At 38.1% G+C, this 25,582-nt stretch overlaps 1 protein-coding gene across 1 annotated transcript in view; it reads right to left on the bottom strand.

The window, feature by feature from the left end:
• Positions 1-2,096: 2,096 nt before the first annotated feature.
• ACAD11 (acyl-CoA dehydrogenase family member 11) overlaps positions 2,097-25,582 on the bottom strand; it is a 109,526-nt gene continuing 86,040 nt past the window's right edge. Inside the window, exons 16-20 of the mRNA XM_077865169.1 lie at positions 23,441-23,512; positions 22,398-22,552; positions 7,544-7,660; positions 6,417-6,526; positions 2,097-5,368 (exon numbers count right to left, since the gene is read on the bottom strand). Of these exons, the coding sequence (XP_077721295.1) occupies positions 5,254-5,368; positions 6,417-6,526; positions 7,544-7,660; positions 22,398-22,552; positions 23,441-23,512 (569 nt within the window). The 3' untranslated portion in view covers positions 2,097-5,253. The remainder of the gene's footprint in view (positions 5,369-6,416; positions 6,527-7,543; positions 7,661-22,397; positions 22,553-23,440; positions 23,513-25,582) is intronic.

Below are 25,582 nucleotides of genomic sequence, written 5' to 3'. Positions count from 1 at the left end.
TGGAGTAAGCAGCTTCTAGGCCAGACACCACCTGTGGCCAGATGGCAGCCCCACTACACCCAGAGTACTCCTTGCTAAGGAGAGAATCTCTGACTCTCATGAGAGGCACTATGCATGTTTTCAGCCAGGTGACTGAGAGCTAGGTCTTTGAACTTTAGCCAGGAACACCTTATTTCCAGGGTACCATCTAATCCTGGCCAGCACATGGAGACGGGGACTTACGTACACTTGTCTGTCCAAGTGTACTCTAGGGACAGATAGCCTGTTAATAGTTGGATTTTGATTTTTTTCTTCATGCATGTGGATAATCAAAAGTAAAATTAGAGTAGCCTAATTTCCCAAGAGTAGGTGGAGAGCTTTCCCTCCTACACAGGGAGGAACATTTTGAATGGACAGCCTCAGCCTGCTGGAATGAGAAAACCCAGAAAGGCTCTCTTGCACATTCTGTCCTCATGAGAGGACCCTATTTTTAATAAGAGACAAATATTTCTAATTTAAGAAAAAAAATCTGGGATACTGGAGAAACAGCAGAAGACCAGTGTGGTTGATGTGGGGTAAGGACAAAGAATGGTAGAAACTGAAGTGAGAGGTAAGGGCATTGTGGGGAAGAGGCATCTACAATCTCCACCTTCACTCATTTTGAAAGAGTGTAACATGAGTCTTCACCAGGGTGGTGAAGGAGTGCTGCCCATCAGCCATCAGCCCAGCAGGTGAAGGAGTGCTGCTGAAGTGCCGTCCTGAGAGAGGTAGCAGTCCAGGATAATCACCCTTTGTTTGTTCACATAGTTTTGGTGAAGATAAGGCAGAGAAAAGCCCTTGTTTCACAGAGCTTATCACACTAGACACACACAAGAATGTGTGTGAATTTTCTTCATGATAAACACATAATGAGAACTACTGAAAAAAAGAGAAAGAAAAATATTGAGGCAGGGTCACAAACCCTAAATGGTCTTTGCCCCGAATTAAGTGAGGACACTTCCCAGAATCCTGTTTATTTGGAAACTTGGAAATTCTAGCGATCACCAACAGTGGTTTTATTTTCTTAGGAGTCCTGACTTCCCTTTGCACCGAGTGCTGGTCACAGCACTCTGGCTGATTAGATTGGATTGGAAAGCAGGAAAACTTAAAAAGTGTGTGCATTCCCCTGGATTGTTAAATACTCATGAAGCCTTATTTCAATCACCTGATTTGCCCAAACTGCTGTGCACCCTTCTATGCTGGGGCACCAGTGTCCTCTCCAGCTACCTGTAACCCATTGTAGGTCTGTGTTCATGGGCCAGAGCTTAAGCTCTGCTCTGCTCCATCTGCAGGCATATAAATAAATGCTTTGCCCTCTCACCAACTACAAATCAGGGATCATCCATGCTCATTCATTCATACTTTTTTTTTTTTGAGTGCTTATGATCATACTTTCTGCTCTATGTTTCCAAGGTAAAATATCAAAGATCAAAAAGATTCTTAACTGGCTACACCCCTGGACAAGCTCTACTCAACTCCCATGACTGCTTTTGTGTGGAGCCTTGTGGAAACTTCTCTGTCAGGCTGTCATGAGGCCCTTCCTCCCTGCTGCTGACCACCTGCAAATCTTGGAGACGTCTTGATGGGTACAACACTGCCTGATGAACTCTCCTTCTTCCTGGCTTCCTGCCAGGTGGTTACTAAAGAGGGCAACTTGTCATTTCGAAACCATGTAGCATGGCTGACTGTCTCAGGTGTACTGCTGTATAGTGACTCCCAGGGACAGCCAGCCTGAGGACAGCCTAGAAATGGCTCTGAGCTCCCATGCTTACAGTCAGTCCATTCATTCACCATGGGCCAAGGAAAAGCATCCCTCATCTTTTCCTTCTTTGGAGACTGGAATTTTCTTTTCAAAACAACCCTCACTATTCTTTGTAACATTGTATGTAAATCAAATGAAAGGTAGGGGAGAGAAGTGAATATGGGCCACATGGAGTGACTTGCCATAGGGATGGTTGAGTATATGGCAGATATAGATAAAAACAGATGAATTGAAATAAGTCAACCAGCAATTGCACCAGATTTCCTCAAAGATACGGGACAAAATTACCACAAAATTTTAAGTACCAGACATAACCTTTAATTTTTTTAAAGATTTTATTTATTCATTCATGAGAGATACAGAGGGGGAGAGAGGCAGAGACACAGGCAGAGAGAGAAGCAGGCTCCATGCAGGGAGCCTGATGTGGGACTCGATCCCAGGTCCCCAGGATCACACCCTGGCTGAAGGCAGTGCTAAACCACTGAGCCACCCGGGCTGCCCCAACCTTTAATTTTAATTGTTCAGAAACCATCCTGATTTCTAAGTCACAACTTTTAAAACTAGAAATAAGGTTCGATAGCTTGGGTTGTAAGATTTTATCTGCTTCAAATGAGGAAACCTTATAAAATATTGTGGTTTAGAAATATCTAAGTGCTTCTACATAGCTTCAATGATTATCACAATACACTCTCAGTAGGTAAAGCTCCTCTAGATTAAATGGTTAATCCCTGGGTAGGGAAAGAAAAATGAGGTGCAGAGAGATTAAGGCTCAAAGGCAAACGTTTCAGAGGCCCATGTGACACACAGGAATCAGAGTCCAGGTCTGTCTGTGTCAAATGTCTGCTCTCCATTCCAGGAAGACATTTAAATTACCTTTGGACATCAATAAATGTATGTGATGTGTATGCTAATAAAACAAGAGTTTTAAAGTTTTTAGAAATAAAAATATTTCCACTTGAACATTTAAAATTTTACCAGTTAATGGTCCAATGGCATGCATACTAGAAAGGTAACAAGAAACAGATGAAATTAAGTTTAATAATAAATTTTAATTCAGTACAGGCATACCTCAGAGATGCTGCAGGATTGGTTCCAGACTACCACAATAAAGTGAATGTGGCAAAAAAGGAAATCAAACAAATTTCCTGGTTTCCCAGTGCATATAAAAGTTATATTTACACTATACTGTACTCTTAAGTATGCAATAACCATTGTCTAAAAAAACAGTGTAAACACCTTAATTAATGCTTTAGGGTTGCCTGGCTGGTTTAGTGTGTGGAGCATGGGACCTCTGATTTCAGGGTTGAGAGTTTGAGCCCAACGTTGGGTGAAGCGATTACTTAAAAAAAATACTTTATTGCTAACAAAAATTGCTAACCATCACCTGAACTTACTTTTTTTTTTTTTAAGATTTTATTTATTCATTCATGAGAGATACACAGAGAGGGGCAGAGACACAGGTAGAGGGAGAAGCAGGCTCCTTGCAGGGAGCCTGATGTGGGACTCGATCCCGAGACCAGGATCACACCCTGAGCCAAAGGCAGAGGCTCAACTGCTGAGTCACCCAGGCGTCCCCATCACCTGAACTTTCAGTGAGTCTTTGCTGGTAGAGGGTCTTGCCTCGATGTTGATGGCTGCTCACTGACCAGGGGAGTGGCTGCTGAAGTTCGAAATGGCTGGGGCAATTTCTTAAAATAGGACAATGAAGTCTGCTGCATGAATTGACTCTTTTCCTCATGAACTAATTCTCTGTAGTGTGTGATGCTATTTGATAGCATTTTACCCACAGGAGAACTTCTTTCAAAATTGGAGTTAAAACTCTGAAATCCTGCTGCTGCTTTATCAACTAAGTTAATGTAATATTCTAAATCTCTGTCATTTCAACAATCTTTACAGCATCTTGATTTTTTTTTTTTTCACAGCATCTTGATTTACCTCAAGAAACGACTTTCTTTGCTCATCCGTAAGAAGCAGCACCTCATCCATTCCAGTTTAATCATGAGATTGCAGCAGGTCAAATGTAATAATAATGGATGACTTTGAAATAATGAAAGAATTATTAAACTGTGACACAGAGACCTGAAGTGAGTAAATGCTGTTGGAAAAATGGCATGGACTTGCTTGATGCAGAGTTGCCACAAACCTTTAATTTATAAGAAGTTCAAAAAGTGAAGCACAATAAAACAAGGTATGCCTTATATTTGCATTTCATCATTTCGATATGTAATCACTACTTAAAAAGTACTGAGATATTTTACCTTTTTTTCATACTAAGTCATCAAAATTTGGTATGCATTTTACACTTACTCTGTTTCTTAATTTGGATGCTAAATTTTCAGCCAAAATACTGTACTTAGACTTCATAAAATTTACATTTGATAAAGTCAATTCACATACCCAAGTTATTGCAAAGCATACTTAAAAGTTTCCCAGTAACTGAGTTAAGAATCAGTATTTAATTAAAATTCTCAACAATCAAAAGTTCCTCGGTTGCACTAGGCACAATTAAAGTGCCCAAGAGTCACATGTGGCCAGTGGCCATTATCTTGGGCAGCACTGATTTAAAGAGCTACGAGGATGTTTGCTTAGGAGGTTGATATTAACAGGGTGGCATTCTGAGAAGACAGTTTGTAAGGTCTTCTCAAAATTAAAGAACTTTTTGTAGCTTAAACTACCCACTGTTCTCATCAACATAGTATACTTAATTAAATTTTTTCTTAATATTTTTTCATAATATGCATGTTTTATTTATTTATTCATTTTAAAAATTTATTTATGATAGTCACACAGAGAGAGAGAGAGAGGCAGAGACACAGGCAGAGGGAGAAGCAGGCTCCATGCACCGGGAGCCCGATGTGGGATTCGATCCCGGGTCTCCAGGATCGTGCCCTGGGCCAAAGGCAGGCGCCAAACCGCTGCGCCACCCAGGGATCCCTATGCATGTTTTATAGCAAACTTGAAACTGTATCAGATTTTATGTATAAATGCTTTCTATTGAATTAGGAAAAGGCTTCTCTGAATTCTAAAGTGATTCTATCAGCCACGTGTCTTTCTCCAGTGCAAATATGGTAGTACTACAAAGTGTTCAACTACCCCTTAAAGCCCACCATAGTTTATACAAGCAATAACTCCTTGAATATTTACTCAAATGGAACAATTCTTGGGAATCAGTAAGTGAAGATATGTTTATGCCTATGGTTTAGCTCTCCAGTTTACTTCATTATTTCTTTACAAGTTGAGTGTTTGAAAAATAAAGCCTAACACATGGTAATAAGCTAAATGATGGCAGCTATAGAATTTCTTATTTAACTTAAACCTTTGTGACCCTTGAAATTATAATACCCAATGATCAAAACAGATGCTCAGATCTTTACTGAACATGAGTAATTAAGCCTGTGCTCACATTGGTGCAAAGCTGGAACAAGGCACAAATGCCAGAGCCGGTGAAGTGTCTGGTGAGACGCCGCCGCCCCCTACATCTTGGACTTCGCGTCTCTGGCTTGATCCCGCAGCTCCATTGCTGCGATTGTTGAGAGGTGGACTTCATCAGGCCCATCTGCTAAGCGCAGAGCCCGAGTTAGGGCATACCTGTGAACACAAAAGGAGCAGGAATAGCAGGAGTTATCTAGGAGGAACATGGTGCTTTAACATCAGTCACTCTGACTCTAAGCCAAGACAATTCATTTTTGAAATCTTGCCACGGCAGTGACAAGAGAAAGAGCACAAAGAGAATCAAGGAGAGTAAGCCACTGAAAGTTCTCACTTTGGGAAGAGGAATCTTAAATGGCCCAGTGCAATGGGCTTAATCTCAGTCTTGGTTTGCTTTAGGGTTCTAGAAGTTGCTAGAACTAAGAGATATCTTAGGTAAGCCACAAGGAATGAAGTATAATACACTATACACTATAAATATGTGGTAATATATTTCATTCTTATGGTCAAAAATTGATGGGAAAAACTGTGGGGCACCCAACTCATCTCCAGTGTCGGAGAGAAGGTATCATGGGGACTGTGCAGTAACGGGCACTGGAGAGTTCAACTCCCAGCCTCCAGGACATGACATGGTCACTGGCCTGAGGCATCCCTGCGGAGGTGGCAAACAGTCCTAAAGACATACCTAAGCCTGGCTCTGGGTGCCCTTTGCCATATGTGCTCCTGTCTGATCATTCTGGTTTCAGGGTGAACCCCTATGTCATTTCCTCAATAGCCCACGAACCCCAATGTCCCCCCCTCAGTGTAAAAGTTGACACCATTGAGTGAAGGGTATAATTGTAATCATAAGAGTAACCATTTATTGTACTGGGCACCTGTATTACCTCATTTAGCCTTCAATTATACTTTAAGTTAGTATCTTTTTTTTTTTTTTTTTAAGGTTTTATTTGTTTGGGAAAGAGAGCATAGGCGGTGGGAGAGGGAGAAGCAGACTCCCCGCCTAGCAGGGAGCCGGATGAGGGCCTCGATCTGAGGACCCCAGGATCATGACCTGAGCCAAAAGCAGATATTTAACCAACTGAGCCACCCAGGGCCCCCGAGTTAATATCTTTCTTTTCTTAAACAATTAGGATCAAAGCAGCTGTAGATTTTTAATTCCATTCTAAGCCTGTCAAGTGTAGATGATTACTAAGTGACATCTACTTACATATTAGCCAGAGGGAAATCCTGGGAAACGCCTGCACCTCCACATACTTGGATTGCCCGGTCAATAATTTTGCAGACAGCCCTAGGGGCAGCCACTTTAATCATTGCAATCTACATAAGCAAGATATAAAAAGAATGTTTCTTTCTTAGACAATACACAATGTGGGAAAATTTGATATAATCTGTATTTTCTCTGTGAAATGAGACAAGGGAACTTTCCCACATGAATTCACCCACTGAAACAGGATCTTTGATGGAAGCCAACAAAGAGATCTGTTGTAATGTGGCTAGTGGCCATATTTCAGTCAATACAGACATTCTGGAAAAATCTCTTCCAAATCATATTTTATTATTTATAACTTGTCTTGTTTCCAAAAGGATTTAAGGCAGCTGATAAATCACATCATCACCTTAGGGATCATAAAAAGATTTTAAGAGCCTTCATTAATCACTTTTCTCTTAGCAATTTTTATTGGTTTTTAGAATGAATTGAGTGATCATGTTCTTACTCCATATAAGCCAGAAACATAAAAAGGTAGGAGAGGCATTTTTTTTTTTAAGATTTTATTTATTTGTCAGAGAGAGTATATAAGCAGGGGGAGTGGGCAGAGGGAGAAGCAGACTCCCCACTGAGCAAGTAGCCTGAAGCAGGACTCGATCCCAGGACCCTGCAATCATGACCTGAGCCAAAGGCAGATGCTTAACCAACTGAGTGACCCAGGCGTCCTGAGAGGCATCTTTCATGAAACATTTATACTCTGTGGTAGCAAAGTGCTATGCACTCTTTATCATCTTAGTCACTCTTCACTAGAACCCTAGGCCATAGGCAGAAAGGTCAAATACTTTTTGCTCAAGGCTACCTGGCAGAAAGTGCCATCCTGGGTATAATTCCAAATCTGCATAGTCTAGGATTTCCCTACACTCTGTTGCTGCATCCCAAGAATGCTGAAGATATTCTGCATCCTGAAAATCATTCCCTAAAAAAGTGACATATATTTATAATCTTAATACTAAAATCACATGGAAGCTTCCAAAATTCTGAGTGCCATCAAGGTACCACAAAACCTGAAATGCCCAGTGGGAGAAAGGAACTGAAGGTTTGGCAGACTGTGGTCCAAGGGACCTCACCTCCTTCTTAGCGGCAGCGCTGCCCAAAGTGTCAATGCTGTGGGCGGCTTTCAGGGTCAACAGACGTATCTTCTCAATGGCAATGCGGCTTTCGGCAATCCAGTGAGCCACAACCTCCTGCAGGGGGGGAGCAAAGGGAGCAAAAAGGAGTGATAAACTGGCATGAGTCCATATCTATCACAACCATCTGACACACTGTAGGCCAAGGACTGTTCCCAGCCTTACTGTTTTTTAATGGAAGAGTTAATTCGTTTGATATATACCAACCAACCATATATTTGTGGAATGCTACAGTTAACACTGCTAGATGTTGGAAAAAAATTGTATTTGCTCAGAAAAATAATTTATTTTGGATATCTTGATATCTAAAGTCAAGGTGGCTGAACTGAGCAACTGTCTTATTGCCAGAACATTCTTCACTAGCCCTCCTGAATGCTAATCTCATAGTCTTACTGAAACTTGGATAAATGTCTGATGGTGGAGTTGCTTACAGATAATCGAGATGATCCCCAAGGACAATTTTAGTGTGGGTAAGGTGCAGCAGTCTGCTGTTGTGTTATTATTTAGTAACAGTGACCTTTACCTTTGAGGAATAGTTCTATGAATTGTACCACATGTACAGATTACTGTGACCAAAGTCAAGATACAGAACAGTTCCATCTCCCATTAAAGCTGCTGCCCCTTTTTAATCACACCCTCCCGAACCCCTAAACTCTTGCAACCAAGGATCAGTTATCAGTCACTACAGTTTTGCCATTTTCAGAATGTCATATAAATGGAATCATGTAGCATGTATTCTCTAGAGGCTGGCTTCTTTCCCTCAGCATAATGCTTTTGAGTGTCACCAAATTGTTCTGTGTATCGTCTATTTTTTTTTTTTTAATCACTGAGTAGTATTCCACTGTAAGGATGTATCAGTTTGTTTATCCATTCACCTGCTGAAGGATATTTGGGTTGTTTCTAGTTTTTGGTGATTATTAACAGAGCTTCTGTAATCATGTGCATACACATTTTTGTATGACTATACTTTTCATTTTTTAAAGCAGATGCAGGGAACAGAATTATTAGATCATCTGGTAAATGCTTATAAGAAACTGTCAAACAACTTTCCAGACCAATTGTACCATTTTGCATTCCCACCAGCAGTGTATAATGGTTTTAACTGCTCTCCAAAACATCAGCACTCAGTACTGTATTTTTTAAAAATATATTGGTCTTTTTAACAGTGTGCAGAGCAATTTCATGTTACTTTAAATTTGCATTTCCCTATGACTGATGATGTTGATCACCTCTTGATGTGCTTATTTGCCATCTATATATTCTCTTTGGTGATACATCTGTTCATGTCATTTCCCCAGTTTTTAAATTAGGTTGTTTTCTTACTGCTGTTTGGAAATTTCTTTATTAAGGATACAAATCAACAGTCACAGGGGCAATTTGCAAATATCTTCTCCTAGTCTGTAGCATTTTCATTCTCTTAATAGTGTGACTTTCAAAGAACAAATGTGATTAAATTTAATGATGTCCAATTTGCCAATTTCTTCTCTTATGGTTGTGCTTTTGGTGCATATCTTAAGAACATTTTGCCGGGCAGCCCTGGTGGCTCCACGGTTTAGCGCCACCTTCCGCCCAGGGTGTGATCCTGGAGACCTGGGATCGAGTCCCGCGTTAGGCTCCCTGCGTGGAGCCTGCTTCTCTCTCAGCCTGTGTCTCTGCCTCTCTGTCTCTCATGAATAAATAAAAACAAATAAAAAGAACATTTTGCCTAATCCCAAGTCACAAAGATTTATCCTTATTTTTTTTTCTTAAAAATTTTATAGTTTTACCTCTTACATTTAGATCTATGATTTATTTGGAGTTAAATTTTGTGTGAGGTGTGAGGTTAAGGACAAGGTGCATTTTTTTGCCTATGAATGTCCAACTGTTCCAATAGCATTTACTATAAAGATTAACTTTTTCTCCATTGAACTGCCTTTGTACCTATATAAAATATCATTTAACCTATATTTTTATAGATCTATTTCTGGACTCTGTTCTGTTCCAAAGATCTATGTGTATCTCTCTCTGCTAATACCACATAGTATTTAGATGAGGTAGTGATTTGATTCCTTCAACTTTCTTCCTGCTCCAGCTTTTTGTTATTTTACTTTCTTTGCATTTCATATAATTTTTAGGGCCAGACTGCCTATATATCTACAAAAATGTCCTGCCAGGATTCATACTGGAAATTCTTTAAATCTGTAGGATTAATTTGAGGAGAGCCGACATCTTTACTGTTGGTCTAACAGTCCGTGAACACAGTATTTCTGTTTATTTAGGTTTCCTTTTATTTCTTTTACCAATTTTATAATTTTTAGCATTTGGATGCTACACATTTTGTTAGATCTGTGCCTTTTTAAAAGCCTATTGTAAACAGCATTTTAAGAATTTCAGTTTCCATTTGTTCATTGCTAGTGTATAAACAATAAATTAATTTTATGTGTTGATCTTATATCCCAAGACTTTGCTAAGTTCCATTAGTTCTGGGAAAATTGTTTTGTTTGGTAGATTCCTAAGGATTTTCTATCAATCATTTTGTCTGTGAATACAGATAGTTTTACCTCCTTTCCCCCCCAAACTATATGTACTTTTTTTCTTGACTCACTGCATTGGCTAGGACTTCCTCTATGATGAAAAATAGGAGTGGTTAGAGTAAACATCCTTGCTTTGTTCCCAGTCTTGGGGGAAAAACACTTAGTCTTTCATCATTAAGCATGATGTTAACTGTAAAATTTTTTAGATGCTCTGCATTGGGTTGAATAAATTCCTTTCTATTCCTAGTTTGCTGAGTTTTTATTATGAATACTTGTTAATTTTGTCAAGCGCTTTTCTGGATCAGTTGACATGATTGTGTGCTTTTTCTTTTTCAGGCTACTATGGCAGATTATAAAAATTACTTTTCTAAGTAATTTTTGAATATAAATCAGCTTTGCATTCCTGGGATAAACCTTACTTGGCTGTGATATAATATTCTTTTTATATATTGCTGGACCTTATCTCCTAGTAGGTTTTTGCATCTATATTGGTCTAGTTCTTATCTGGTTTTGGATTAGGGCAATTCTGTCCTCATAAAATAAGTTGACAAGTGTTTCCTCCATTTCTAATTTGTGGAAGAAGTTGCATAGAATTGGTGTTATTTCTTCTTTAACTATTTAGTATCATTTATCAGTGATACCATCTAGGCCTGATCATTTCTTATTTCAGGAGCTTTAAAAGTATGAATTCAACTTCTTTAACAGTTGTAGAATACTCTGATTATCTATTTCACCTTCAGTGAGTTTTGGTAGTTTATGACTCTTAAGGAATTAGTCCATTTTATCTAAGTTGTTAAATTTATATGCTCTGCACACTTGCCAGAATGTGTAGGTTTCAAGGCCCAGACCTGGACTTAAGGAACCTCCACTTCAGCTCAGCTCCAAGCTCCATTCCCCAATTCAGCTTTTCCCAGAGAGTTCTGCATTGTATTTATAGGTACCTACATAGATTAATAATGTTGTCACTTCCAGTGACTTCTACTTCCAGAAAGATGAAGTAGATGCACTTTTCCCTATTTTCTTATTGAATATAACTAAAAACCTGGGATTTTCTATAAAACAAACACTGGTAAATAGAAGGAGGCAGACTGGCTAAGCTAAAAGAATAATATGGTAGTGAGTTCCCTGGGTTTTCTTTTTGCCTAATACATCCTAGACTTGGAGCTGAAAAAGTCAGCAAATTGAAAATGCCCATGAGCACCGACAAAATTTTTTTTAAAATACCCCCAACAAAAATCTACTCTACCTGAAGGTTTGGATAGGGGCAGCCTAGCAAAACAGAAAACTTTTTTTTTTTTTTTCAAAAAAAGATTTCATTTATTTATTTGAGATAGAGAGAGGGAGAGAGAACACATAAGCAGTGGAGAGGAACAGAGGAGAGGGAGAAGAAGACTCCCTGCTGAGCAAGTGTGAAGTGGGGCTCTATCCCAGGACCCTGAGATCATGACCTGAGCTGAAAGCAGAGGCTTAACTGACTGAGCCACCCAGGTGCCCCCAAACAGAAAACATTTAAAAGTCACCAATCACAAGGAAAGAGACCGAGAGAGGAAGAAAGAAGCAGACAAGAACAACCAGAAAAGAATTAGCAAAATGGCAATAAGAACATATCTAGCAGTTGAACATCTGCCTTCGGCTCAGGGCCTGATCCCAGGATTGGGGATGGGGCCCTGCATCAGGCTTCCTGCATGGAGCCTACTTCTCCCTCTGCCTGTGTCTCTGCCTCTCTCTGTGTATCTCATGAATAAATAAATCTTTAAAAAAAAAAAAGAGAGAACATATTTATCAGTAACTACTTTAAATGTAAAAGGTCTAAATGCTCTAGTCAATCACATCATAGAGTGATAAAATGGATTAAAAAACAAAACAAAAAAAGACTCATCTATATGTTGCCTACAAGAGACTCACTTTAGACCTAAAGACATATAGAGACTGAAAGTGAAATGATGGAAAAAGATATCCTTTGCAGATGGAAGTGGAAAAAAAAAAAAGCTGTGTAGTAATATTTAGACAAAACAGACTTTAAAACAAAAACAGTTGGGGCACCTGCCAGGCTCAGTCATTAGAGCATGTGACTCTCTCAGGGTTGTGAGTTCAAGCCTTAGGTTGGGTATGGAAACGACTTAAAAACAACAACAAACCACAACAAGAGACAAAAAAGGGGATTATATAATGATAAAGGGATGAACTGAACAAAAGGATATAACAAATGTAAATGTCTATGTACCCAACATTGCAGCACCTAAATACATAGAGCAAATATTAACAGAGAGAAATTGACAATAACCTAATAATAGTAGGGGATTTTAGCACTCCACTTAGATTAATGGATAGATCATCCAGGCAGAAAGTCAACAAGGAAACAGTGTCTTTGAATGACACATTAGATTAAATGGACTTAGCATAATAGGGAATATTCCATTCAAAAACAACAGAATACACATTCTTTTCAAGTGGACATAGAAAGTTCTCCAGGATAGATCACATTAGGCCACAAAATAAGTCCCAACAAACTTAGGAAAATTTAAATCCTGTGAAGGAGTTTTTCGAACCACAATGATATGAAACTAGAAATCAATTAAAAGGAAGAAAAATGGAAAAAGGCCAAACATGTGGAGGCTAAACAACCAATGAATTAACAAAGATATCAAAGAAGAAATTTAAAAATACATGGAGACAAATGAAAATGAAAACACAATAATCCAAAATCTATGGAGTGCAGCAAAAGCAGTTCTAAGAGGAAAATTTATAGTAATATAGATCTAGAAACAAGAAAAATCTCAAACAATCTAATCTTACACCTAAAGTAACTAGGAAAAGAACAAATAAAGCCCTAAGTTAGTGGAAATTAGGAGATAATAAAGATCAGAGCAGAAATAAACAAAATTAATAAACCATTAGCTAGACTCATCAAGAAAAAACCAGAGAAGACCCAAATAAAATTAGAAATGAAAGAAAAGGGCAGCCCAGGTGGCTCAATGGTTTGGCGCTGCTTTCAGCCCAGGGCATGATCCCAGAGTCCCGGGATCGAGTCCCACGTCGGGCTCCCTGTATGGAGCCTGCTTCTCCCTCTGCCTGTGTCTCTGCCTCTCTCTCTCTGCTTCTCATGAATAAATAAATAAATAAAATCTTAAAAAAAAAAAAGAAATGAAAGAGAAGGGACAGTTGACACCACAGAAATACAAAGAATGAGAAGAGACTACCATGAACAATTATATGCCAACAAAATGGACATCCTATAAGAAATAAATAAATTTCTAGAAACATACAATCTTTCAAAAATTAATGAGGAAGAATGACTACTGGTAATGAAATGATTCAATAATAATAATAAAAAATTCTCAACAAACAAGAATCCCGGTCTAGATGGCTTCACAATTCTAACAAACATTTAAAGAATAGTTAATACCTATTCTCTTCAAACTATTCCAAAGAATAAAAGAAGAAGGAAAGCTTCCAAGTTCTTCCTACAAGGCAGCATTATGCTGAAACCAAAACCAGATGGACACTACAAAACAAAACTATGGGCCAATATCCCTGATGAATATAGATGCAAAAATCCTCAACACTACATTCAATGATACAATAAAGGATCATTAACCACAATCAAGTGGGATTTATTTGGGCGATTCCAGGATGGTTCAGTCAGTATCTGCAAATCAATCAATGGGTATACCATAGTAACAAAATGAAGGATAAAAATCATATGATCATCTCAATAGATGCAGAAAGAGCATTTGACACAATTCAACCTCTCTTCATGATAAAAACTCTCAACAATGTGAGTATAGTGGGAACATACATCAATATAATAAAGGCCATATATGACACTCTACAGCTATCATACTCAATGGTGAAAAACAGAGCTTTTCCCCTAAGATCACAAATAAGACAAGGCTATTCACTCTAACTACTTTTATTCAACTAGTGAGTTTACACCCATTCTTCTCAAACTATTCCAAAAAATATAAGAGGAAGGAAAACTTCCAAATTCATTTGATAAGGCAGTACCATCCTGATACCAAAACCATAAAGACACTACAAAAAAAGAGAACTATAAGCCACTATCTCTGATGAATATAGATGTAAAAACCCTCAACAAAATAGCAAACAGAATCCAACATTACATTAAAAAATCATTCACCATAATTAAGTGGTATTTATTTCCAGGATTCAAAGATGATTCAATATTCACAAATCAATGTGATACATCATATCAATGACAAAGGATAGAAACCATATGGTCATTTCAACAGATGCAGAAAAAGCAATTGACAAAGTACATATGTTCATGATTAAAACCCTTTGCAAGGTAATCTCATCAAAGAAACTGAAGTCTCAGCAAAGATAGGAAGAAAAACCAATTAGATATTTTATAGCTGAAAAATGTAATAATTTAAATAAAAACCTCAGTGGATGGGCTCAATAGCAGAACAGTGGGGACAGAGGAACAAATCAGTGAACTGGAAGATAGGACAATAGAAATTGTCCAGTCTGAACTACAGAGAAAATAGAATAAAAATTATTTTTAAAAGAACATCATCCTAGGGACCTGTGAACCAAAACAAAACATCTAACATTCATGTCATCAAAGTTCAAGAAGAAAAAGAGGAAAGACTGAAAAAATAAGTGGTGAAACTTTCCAAATGTAGCAAGAGACAAAACCTACAGATTTAAGAGGCTGAGTGAATGCAAAGCAGGATAAACCAAGGAAATTCATAGCAAGACACATCACAATTAAACTTCAAAAAAATAACACAATTATAACTGCAGCCAGAAGAATGACACCTTACCTATACGGGTATGTTTATATGCCAGAAGAGAGTGGCAGGATATTTTTCAAGTACTAAAAGAAAAGAAGGGTCAACACAGGATCCTATACCCAATGAGGATATCCCTCAGGAATAAAGGAGAAATCAAGATGTTCTCAGATAAAGAAAAACAAAAAAATTGTCACTTGTAGACTCCTAAAGAATGGCTAAAGGAATTTCCCTAAACAGAAGAGGTAAAAGAGGAAATCAGGAAAAAAGAATGAACGTGGTAAGAAAATATATAGTTAAATACAATTGGTTTTCCTTTGCTTCTTGAATTTCCTTTATAAATTTTTTGAAGATTTTATTTATTTGAGAGACGGAGATTGAGAAAGAGAAGTAGAGTGAGGGGCAGAGAGAGAAGACGACTCCCCACTGAGCAGGGAGCCCAATGTGGGGCTTGATCTCAGGATCATGACCTGAGTCAAAGGCAGATGCTTAACTAGATGGACCTGAGCCACCCAGGTGCCCCTGCTTCTTGAATTTTCTAAATTATGCTTAAGAGTTGAAGCAAATATTTTAATACTGTGATGTCATTCTAAATTTATGTGAAACAAATATTTAAGACAATTATAAATGAAGGAAATTAAAGGGATTTCAAGGGCAGCCCCAGTGGCGCAGCAGTTTAGCACTGCCTGCAGCCCAGGGCGTGATCCTGGAGACCCTGGATGGAGTCCCATGTCGGGCTCTCTGCATGGAGCCTGCTTCTCCCTCTGCCTGTGTCTCTGCCTCTCCCTCTCTCTCTGTGTCTCTATGAATAAATAAATAATAAAATCTTTAAGAAAAAAAGGGATTTCAATTAAGGGAGGTAAAGTTTCTATACTTCACTCAAAAAGGTAAAATAAGGACACCAGCAGACTGATAAAATACATGCATATATACAAATATGTATATATTCATATAATGTAATACCTAGACCAACTACTAAAAGAGCTATACAGAAGGGTACACTCAAACATTATAGATAAAGCAAAATGGAATTCGAAAAATGTTAAAGGAATGCAGGAATAAAAATAATGAAAAACAGAGAACACAAAACAAAACATTAAATGACACACTTAAGCCATAATGTGAATTACTACAAAGACTGTTAGAGCGGATTAAAGAACAAGACCCACCTAAGTGCCAATTAGAAAACAATTCATTTTCTTTTCTTTTTTTAAAAGATTTTATTTATTTATCCATGAGAGACACAGAGAGAGGCAGAGAGAGAGGCAGAGAGAGACACAGGCAGAGGGAGAAGCAGGCTCCATGCAGGGAGCCTGACATGGGACTCGATCTTGGGTCTCCAGGATCACGCCCTGGGCTGAAAGTGGTGCTAAACCGCTGAGCCACCAGGCTGCCCAAAATTCACTTCAAATATAATGACATAAGCAAGCTAAAAACAAAAAAAATTATGTAGTATGTAAACATTAATTAAATGAAAGCTGGAACAGCTAGCTATATTACTATCAGATGAAGCAAACTTCTGAACAAAGAAAATTACCAAAGACAGATAGGGTCGTTATACAATGATAAAAGGGTAAATCCATCAAGAAGTAGCAGCTAAAAAAAAAAAAAAAAAAAAAAAAAAAAAACAAACAAACAAAAAAAGAAACTAGCAACTATCCTAAATGTGTATGCATCAAACAATGGAGCTGCTGAATACGTAAAACAAAAACTGATAGAAATGAAAGGAGCAGTAAACAAATCCACAATCCTGATTGGAGACTTCAACACCTCTCTCTCAACTACTGATACAATTAGAAGATCAATAAGAATATAGAGGAATTCAACACCATCAAGCAACAGGATCTAATAGACATTTATAGAACATTCCACCCAACAACAGAATTCACACTCTTTTCAAGTGTCCTCAAACATACAGAAAGATAGACCATAACCTGAGCCATAAAACAAATCTCAAAAAATTAGTAAGAAATGAAATAATACAGAGTTTGTTCTGTAACTGCAATAAGATCAAACTAGAAATTAAAAACAGAGTAACAGGAAAAACTCCAAACACTTGGAAACTAAGTAACACACTTCTTAAACAATTCTTGTGTTAAAGAGTCTCAAAGGAAACTGAAAACTACACTGAGCTGAATTAACACGAAAACACAATATACCACATTTTGTGGAACATAGGTAAAGTAGTACTGAGAAGGAAAATTATAGCACTAAAAAACACACATGAGAAAAGAGGAAAAGTCTCAAGTCAGTAATCCATGCTACCACCTCAAGAAACAAAATAAATCCAAATGAGCAAAATAAATACAAAGAAAGCAAAAGGAAGTATATAATAAAGAGCAGGAATCAATAAAATTGAAAAAAAATAGAGAAAAATCAATGAAACAAATATCTTGTTAATATTAAGCCCTAATATAACAATCATGTTATAGTTTTGTATATTAATAATTAATATATTTTCTATTCTTTGATAAGATCAGTAAGAACAGCAGAGCTGTAGCAAGACTGACAAGAAAAAGTAGGCACAAGTTACCAAAGTCAGTGAAATAGGGGATATATCACTACAGACCCTGCAAACATCAATAGGATAAGAGGAGAATATTGTGAACATCTCTAAACAATAAACTTAACAGCTTAGATAAAATGGATCACTTCCTCAAAAAATACAAAAAAAACCCCCAAAACCATGACTCATTCAATATAAAACAGATAAACTGAATAACCCTGAAACTAATAAGGAAATTAATCTTTAAAAAACTACCTCTCTAGCCCCAAATCTCCAGGCCCAAAAGGTTTCATTAGAGACTACCAAATGCTTCAAGAATAATTAACACCAATCTAGACAATTTCTCCCAGAAAGTAAAAGAAATGGGAATACCTCCAACATCGTTTTGTAAAGATACTATCCTAATATCAAAACCAGATAAAGACAGTACGAAAAAACAAAAACTATTGACCAATATCCTTCATGAATCCATATGCGAAAATCCTTAACAAAACTTAGCAAGTAGAGTTCAACGATATATAACAAAGAATTATACACTATGAAAAAGTAGGGTTTATTTCAAGGATGCAAAGTTGGTTGAGTATTTGAAAATCAATGTACTCTACCATATTAACAAGGTTAAAGAAGAAAATCACATGGTCATATAAATCCATGCAGAAAAGTCATTTTAGGGACCCCTGGGTGGCTCAGGGGTTGAGCATCTGCCTTTGGCCCAGGGCGTGATCCTAGGATCCGGGATGGAGTCCCACCTACATTGGGCTCCTTGCATTGACCCTCCTTCTCCCTCTGCCTATGTCTCTGCCTCTCTCTCTGTGTATCTCTCATGAATAAATAAATAAAATCTTTAAAAATACATACATACATACATACAAGCAAACCACAATGAGATATCACTACTCCTATACTCCTATCGGAGGGCTAAAATAAAAAAAAAAAGTGACAATACCACATGCTGGTGGGGATGTGGAGAAACTAGATCATTTATACACAGCTGATGAAAGTGAAAATTTAGCCATTTTGGAAAAGAGTTTGGTGGTTTCTTTAAAAACTGAACATACTACTCCTATATGACCCAGCATTCTTACGCATTAATCTCAGAGAAATAAAGGCGTATGTTCACATAAAAACCTGTACATGAATGTTTATAGCAGCTCTATCTGTAACAGTCACAGACAGGAATCACCCAGATATCCCTCATCAGGTAAACAGTTAAACTGTGATAATCCATACCAAGGAATACTGCCCAGCAATAAAAAAAATGAACCAACTATTCGCACATATAATCTGGATGAATCTCCAGGGAATTATGCTAAGTGAAAAAATGCCAACACCAAAAGCTTATATGCTGTATGATTCCATTCTTGAGATGACAAAATTACAAAAATGAAGAACAGATTAAAGGTTGCCAGGGGTTAATGAGGAGATGACAAGAATGAGGAGGTGGGTGTGCTCATGAAAGAACAAGATGAGGGATCCTTGTGGTGATGGAAATGTCCTATATCTGGAGTCTATCAATGACAATATCCTGGTTCTGATTTTATACTGTAGTTTGGCAAGATGTTACCATGGAGAAACATAGGAAAGAATGTAAGGGATCTCATTATTTTTTACATCTGCATGTGAATCTACAGTGATTTCAAAATAAAGATTTTATTTTTATTTTTTAAAGATTTTATTTATTTATTCATGAGAGACACACACACACACACAGAGAGAGAGAGAGAGAGGCAGAGACACAGGTAGAGGGAGAAGCAGGCTCCATGCAGGGAGCTCCCTGCGGGACTTGATCCTGGGACTCCAGGATCATGCCCTGAGCCAAAGGCAGATGCTTAACCACTGAGGCACCCAGGCCTCCCCAAAATATTTTAATTAAAAAAAATTGGTACTTGCTTCTTAGTTGTCTTCATGAGTTTTCTCTACTGGTTAGAACTTGGAAGAAAAGTGGGGAGGTGAATGGAGAATATAGAGACCAACCCTTATCATAAATCCCACAGGCAAGCAAACATTCAGAACTCAGCAGTGAAACTCAGAGGACAATAACAGATGCTCCTGGTTGGCCACAATGGGTTCTTTCTTGGTGGTGTTGTTGTTCCCATCCCTAGTTAGAGAACTGGTATTTACAGCGGAGAATAGTATTTAAGTTTGACCAACAGCCAATCACAGTGCTATTACTGGAGCCACATGAACCTTCCACAGTTATTTTTATGCTTATGTGTGCTATAGTACATTTCTTGAGCAGTGGATATTTGATCAGTTTCTCTATAACAGCGATGTTCAATATAACTGCTGATAACCACATGTGGCTACTGAGCATTTGAAATATGCCTAGTCTGAACTGAGATGTGTCATAAGTGTGCAATGACACTCAATTTAGAAAAATCAGTCGTTTTTTAAAAAGATCATAAAATACCTTTAAAATATTTTTATATTGATTTCATGTTGAGATGATAACATTTTGAATATACTGGGTTAAATAAAATAGATTATAAAAATCAATTTCATCTATTTCTTTTACTTTTTAAAAAATGTAACTACTGGGCAGCCCAGGTGGCTCAGCGGTTTAGCACCACCTTCAGCCCAGGATGTGATCCTGGACACCCAGGATCAAGTCCCACATCAGGTTCCCTGCGTGGAGCCTACTTATCCCTCTGCCTGTGTCTTTGCCTCTCTCTGTGTGTCTCTCATGAATAAATAAATAAAATCTTAAAAAAAAAAAAGTTGTTAATTTAGAGCCTTGTTTCAACCTCAAAAGTCATCCAATAGAAATGTTTGTTGTAAGCTACAAATGTAATTTAAAATTTTCTAGTAGTTACTTTTTTTTTTAAGCTTTATTTATTTATTCATGAGAGACACAGAGAGAAGCAGAGACACAGGCAGAGGGAGAAGCAGGCTCCCTGTGGGGAGCCCAAAGTGGGACTTGATCCCAGAACTCCGGGTTCACGCCCTGAGCCAAAGGCAGATGCTCACTTGCTGAGCCACCCAGGCATGCCCTGAATTAACAACTTCAAACAAGCCCCAGCAGTATCTTTTTGATGACTGTAAAGCTGAGTGATTATAACTTCATGATCAGATTACAAGTACATTTATTTCTTAGCTTTCGAGTAAAGAAAAGTGTTCTCAGCTGGGTCTCTACAGACCCTGGATTTGCTGAAAAGCATTCAGTTAATAGAAACTGAGTGCTCCAAGGAGTTGCCAGATTATTTTGGGAGAGAATTTTTTGCTATAGTGCCTGGAATAATTGAGAAGGCAGCTGGAAAGAGTCTCCAAATTCAGGGAAATGGAATGTTACTTACACAAACCGAGAAAAAAAAAATCTGGCTCAGATTTTTGTTTATGACATGCCTCCACATCTCTTTTGCCTCTGCCAGGTCATTTTCTTTGTGCCAAATGCAAGAAGTTTCCAGTGAAGGGAGGCATATTTTTGAAAAGCTCAGGCTTGTTCTGCTTTATACATTAACTTACAAAAAGCATGAGGGAAATTTCCCTCTAGTATAGTGTTGAAAACATCTCTCATGAAACTTGAGGAAAGTGCTTTTATGTGTTCAAGATGTCTGTGCATCAACCTCTCATGTCCTCCCTTCATCCTGCTCCAGGGTTGGGGGGCAATCCTGAGAGAAAAGTATAGGAAGTGAAATTGATGTCATGAGCAACTCTTCAGCTCCTACTCAGAGCAGCATGGAGTTGTATTCAGAGTCCCCAAAGTTCACACCTTCTTACTTCCTCCCACAGTGTCCATCCAACAGCTGAACTCCTTGCCCTCACCATATACTAAAAGGGTTCCTCAACAAGTTATTCCTAGGTGTGTGCCAAAAACAGGCTGTATTTTTTCATAGAAAGTGTTACAACTAAAGCACAGATATGCTGAATAATATTTCACAAAAAGCAAACATAGCCTATAGGAAATTTAAGGTAAAAAAAATACACTGCGAGGGAGGCCTGGGTGGCTCAGCGGCTGAGCACCTGCCTTTGGCTCAGGGCGTGATCCCATGGTGCCAGGATCGAGTCCCACATTGGGTTCCCTGCATGGAGCCTGCTTCTCCCTCTGCCTGTGTCTCTGCCTCTCTCTCTGTGTGTCTCTCATGAATAAATAAATAAAATCTTTAAATAAAATACACTGCTAAATTTTAAAAGATGCTCACAAATGTACTTTACAAGGGGACCAATATACTAAAAGATTATGTCCAGCAAACACAAATATAATTTTACCAACCCAAGTTTGACCTAATACTAAAATGTTAGCAATCCTAAGTAATGAATACTTAAAACAAATTTTCTTGCCTTCTTACAAGTTAGAAAGGCTTTTGGGAGATGATTTGAATATCCCACTTATAAAGTTTTCCAAGAAGTCAGAATGACAGCTTCTTTTCCCTCTTGATAGTCTCTAATTTTGATTATATTGCCCTCATGTAACTATATTGTTGATTGTGCTTTGTAAACATCAGACTCAGCAGTATATAATTTATAGATGGGAATTCAAAAAATCAGGAACATCTCATCAAATATTGGTTCCATTTGTACTTGCCTTTCTCCAGTGACAGGAAACTTACTTCCTATAGAAGCAGTCCATTCCATTTTTAGATCTCTCTCCTTTCACTGAGTCTTAGGTTATTTTCCTGTATTTCCTCACTTACTAATTCCCTTCAGAAAGTCAAAGAATAAGGCAAATCCCTCTTCTTTATACCAGCTCTCTCCTCAGAGTGCTAATGTACCTGGTTCTCTAGATAACAAGAGTCTGAGAAAGTTGAAGGAATTGTCCATACTCTTTGCGCTGTGTTGAAGCACTTTAGGAAGTAGTTAATCTTTCACAAAGTTAAAGGTCTCTCATCAGACTATATTTAAGTACAGACAAATATACTTTGTACTTAAAAAAAAATCATCTTATTTATTTAGAGGAAATCTCTTTATGACAAGTAATGCTGTTTTGTTTCTGGATCAGTGAGTGACAAGTAATGCTGTTTTGTTTCTGGATCAGTGAGTGCATTGGGCTAGAATAAATTCAAGTAACTAATCATCCTTACATGTGAAAACAGTTTCTTCTTAAAGGCCACCCTTTGTGTTGCTCGATCACACATAATCTGCAAAGCCCGTTCTGCCAGACCTACTGTTCTCATACAGTGGTGGATCCTGCCAGGCCCAAGGCGGCCTTGGGCAATTTCAAATCCCCTACCTTCACCTGTAAGAAAGAAGGGAGAATGTGAAAGTGGCCACAGCCCACCTATTCTGTTATTTACACAAATCTTGAGAAAATGATGAACGGCCCTCTCAATGAGAATGGCATTCTGGTAGGGGGAAAAAAAAAAGCTCTATAATAATGTGCATTATTTATGGAAATTTTGATCTCTATGTTTTTAAACCACCATTGTTAAACATTTCAATCCAATTTAAGAACTGTCTCTTGAGTACCAACTATGCATATGCTATTTCATAAGGTTTCAGTGGTAGATAAGACACAGTCTCTCTACTGGGAGTTCAGAATCCAGAAGAGGGACAAGGATGCTAGGAATAAGGGATATGGTGGAGAACAAGAAAGGCAAAGGAGAGAGAGAATGTACCCTGAGGGCCTGGCAGGCAGCAGGGGTTTATGAGTAGATTGGGTGAAGAACACAAAATCTTTCTGAAAGAAGTGTCACTTGCAGTGTTCACTGAAGTTTAGGGTAGGATTCCAGTAAGCAAGAGGATGAAATGAACCAGGCATTTATTATGCAAACTTATTTATGCTTCTAATATGTTTATATATAAGACTTGAATTCAGAAAGGTTTGAGGTTTCTTAAAACGAGAACTGAAGATGTTTTAGAAAAAAAAAATGTTGCTCCGAATTGTATTTTTTGTATTTAGCTATATATGATATATAAAACCACATCAAATACTTAAATGAAATATTATTCCATGTAAGAAAATCCACCATGAAAAAAATGTTCCCTTATAAATGGGGTAAGAGGGAAAAGTATCTAAGAGAAAAAAATATGTAAACTAAAGTACATTTCCTATCTTTTCCAGATTTAGACCTGAAAATATTTTAGTACACAATACTGAAGAATCATTTTTCCAAACTTATCTCACCTAGTATTAAATTGGTGGCAGGAACTCGTACTTGATTAAAATGGATCTCAAAATGTCCTCCATGGAAATTATCTGTAAAATAGAAAATAAAAATTTTTTAAAGATTTTATTTATTTATTTGAGAAAGAGATAAAGATAGAGAGAGTATGAGCAGGGGAAAGGGAAGAGAAGCTGGCTCCCTGCTGAGCAGGGAGCCAATGGGGGGCTCGATCCCAGGACCCCAAGGTCATGATCTGAAGTCAGATTTAAAAAATACATATTTTATTTATTTATTCCTGAGAGACATAGAGAAAAGCAGAGGCATAGAGAGAGAAGCAGGCTCCTCACAGGGAGTCCGATGTAGGGCTCAATCTCTGGACCGGGATCACGCCTTGAGCCAAAGGCAGATGCTCAACTGTTGAGCCACCCAGGTGTCCCATGCAGGCAGATGTTTAACCAACTGAACCACTCAGGTACCTCAGAAAACATAATTTTAAAGAGCAAAATGAGTTGACCAAAAAATTGGTCATATATAATTAATATTAATCAAAGAAATTACTCAGAAGGCACAGGACTTAAAAGCCTCATATATCAGGTATTCCTAGGTAGACCTTAAGCTCTGAACCCCTAGCCCCATAGCCCAGGAAACTCATAAACTGTTCCACTTAGAAGAGATTTTAGAATTATTTGATCTAGAGGTTTCAAACTCATTTTCTGAAGTTTGTAGAGTTACTAAAAGGGAAGGCGGCCTCATAGGTCCAATCAGATTATCTTATTATTACTTTATTATTATTTCTTCTTTGAGATTTTTAATATATGAACTTCCATAGAAAATTTTGCTTGGGGGAGAAATGGTTTCAATAGTTCAAAACTTGAAAGTGAATAATGTAGTTTAAGGCTGTTTTGTTTTGTTTTGTTTTGTTTTGAGAGAGTGAGGACAAGAGAGCGAGAGAGCAAGAGAGAGCACAAAGAGGGGAAGTGACTGGCAGAGGGAAAAGAGAAGTAGGCTCTCCACTGAGCAGGGAGCCCAACGTGGGGCTGGATCCCAGGATTAGGATCTGAGCTGAAGGCAGACAATTAATCCACTGAGCCACCCAGGTGCCCTGTAATTTGTTTCTTATTTTATCATTGTGTAAATCAATGCCTGAAACTGCAAAAAACCTGCAAGAAGGGACAAAGCAGGCTCAGCATTCAAGACAAAGCAGAGACTACTCCCAGTCCAGGATTGTTCACTATGTGTTTGCCTCTTGGAAATGCTGGCATTTGATGGAGACTGAGAACACTTTAGTCTTTACATCACACCGCCTACCCCTCCTCATACTCCCTCCCCCACCCTTAAGTTCTAGAGATAATCTCATGCTAACTCCACACCCTTTTCCTGTCAGAATAGACATTAATAATCAAACTTCTCCAGAGTTGTTTCTTTTGGCCTTGTGTGTAGCGAGTTGGAGAGGGGCTGTACATTTGTCTCACTGAAAATTTAAACACAGGTTCTAAAATGGAGGTGATTTCCAGGCAACATAAATTATAAATCCATTTTGGGGGTCTTAGGGTTGTGAGATCAAGTCTCTCATTGGCTAAGGGCTCGGCATGGAGCCCGCTTAAGATTTTCTCTCTCTGCCTCTTCCCCCCATTCTCTGTCTCTTAAAAAAAAAAAAAAAGAATTTTACTGTGGATTACTTAGATTTAATTTTTCTAGGGATGCCTGGATGGCTCAGTGGTTGAGCGTCTGCCTTCAGCTCAGGGCGTGATCCAGGAATCCAGATCGAGTCCCACATTGGGTTCCCTGCAGGGAGCCTGCTTCTCCCTCTGCCTGTGTCTCTGCCTCTCTCTCTCTCATGAATAAATAAATATTTTTTAAAAAAAGATTTAGTTTTTCTAAGTTTGTTTCATTAACTCATTCTCCTAGATGATAGAAGCAGAGTCTCAACTGCTGTTCCTTGAATACAATCTACCCTTTCCCAAAAGTAAACAAAATGATGTCCAATGATGCATTGCCTCTCTTTGCTTTTTTTGTTGTTGTTGTTAAGATTTTATTTATTTATTCATGAGAGACACACAGAGAGAGGCAAAGACACAGGCAGAGGGAGAAGCAGACTCCATGCAGGGAGCCCGACGTGGGACTCGATCTTGGGACTCCAGGATCACGCCCTGAGCCAAAGC

Source organism: Canis aureus, chromosome 22 (assembly GCF_053574225.1).
Source record: "Canis aureus isolate CA01 chromosome 22, VMU_Caureus_v.1.0, whole genome shotgun sequence".
Taxonomy (NCBI): Eukaryota; Metazoa; Chordata; class Mammalia; order Carnivora; family Canidae; genus Canis; species Canis aureus.
The sequence above is the reverse complement of the archived record's forward strand: the minus strand, read 5'-3'. Positions and strand labels throughout refer to the sequence as shown.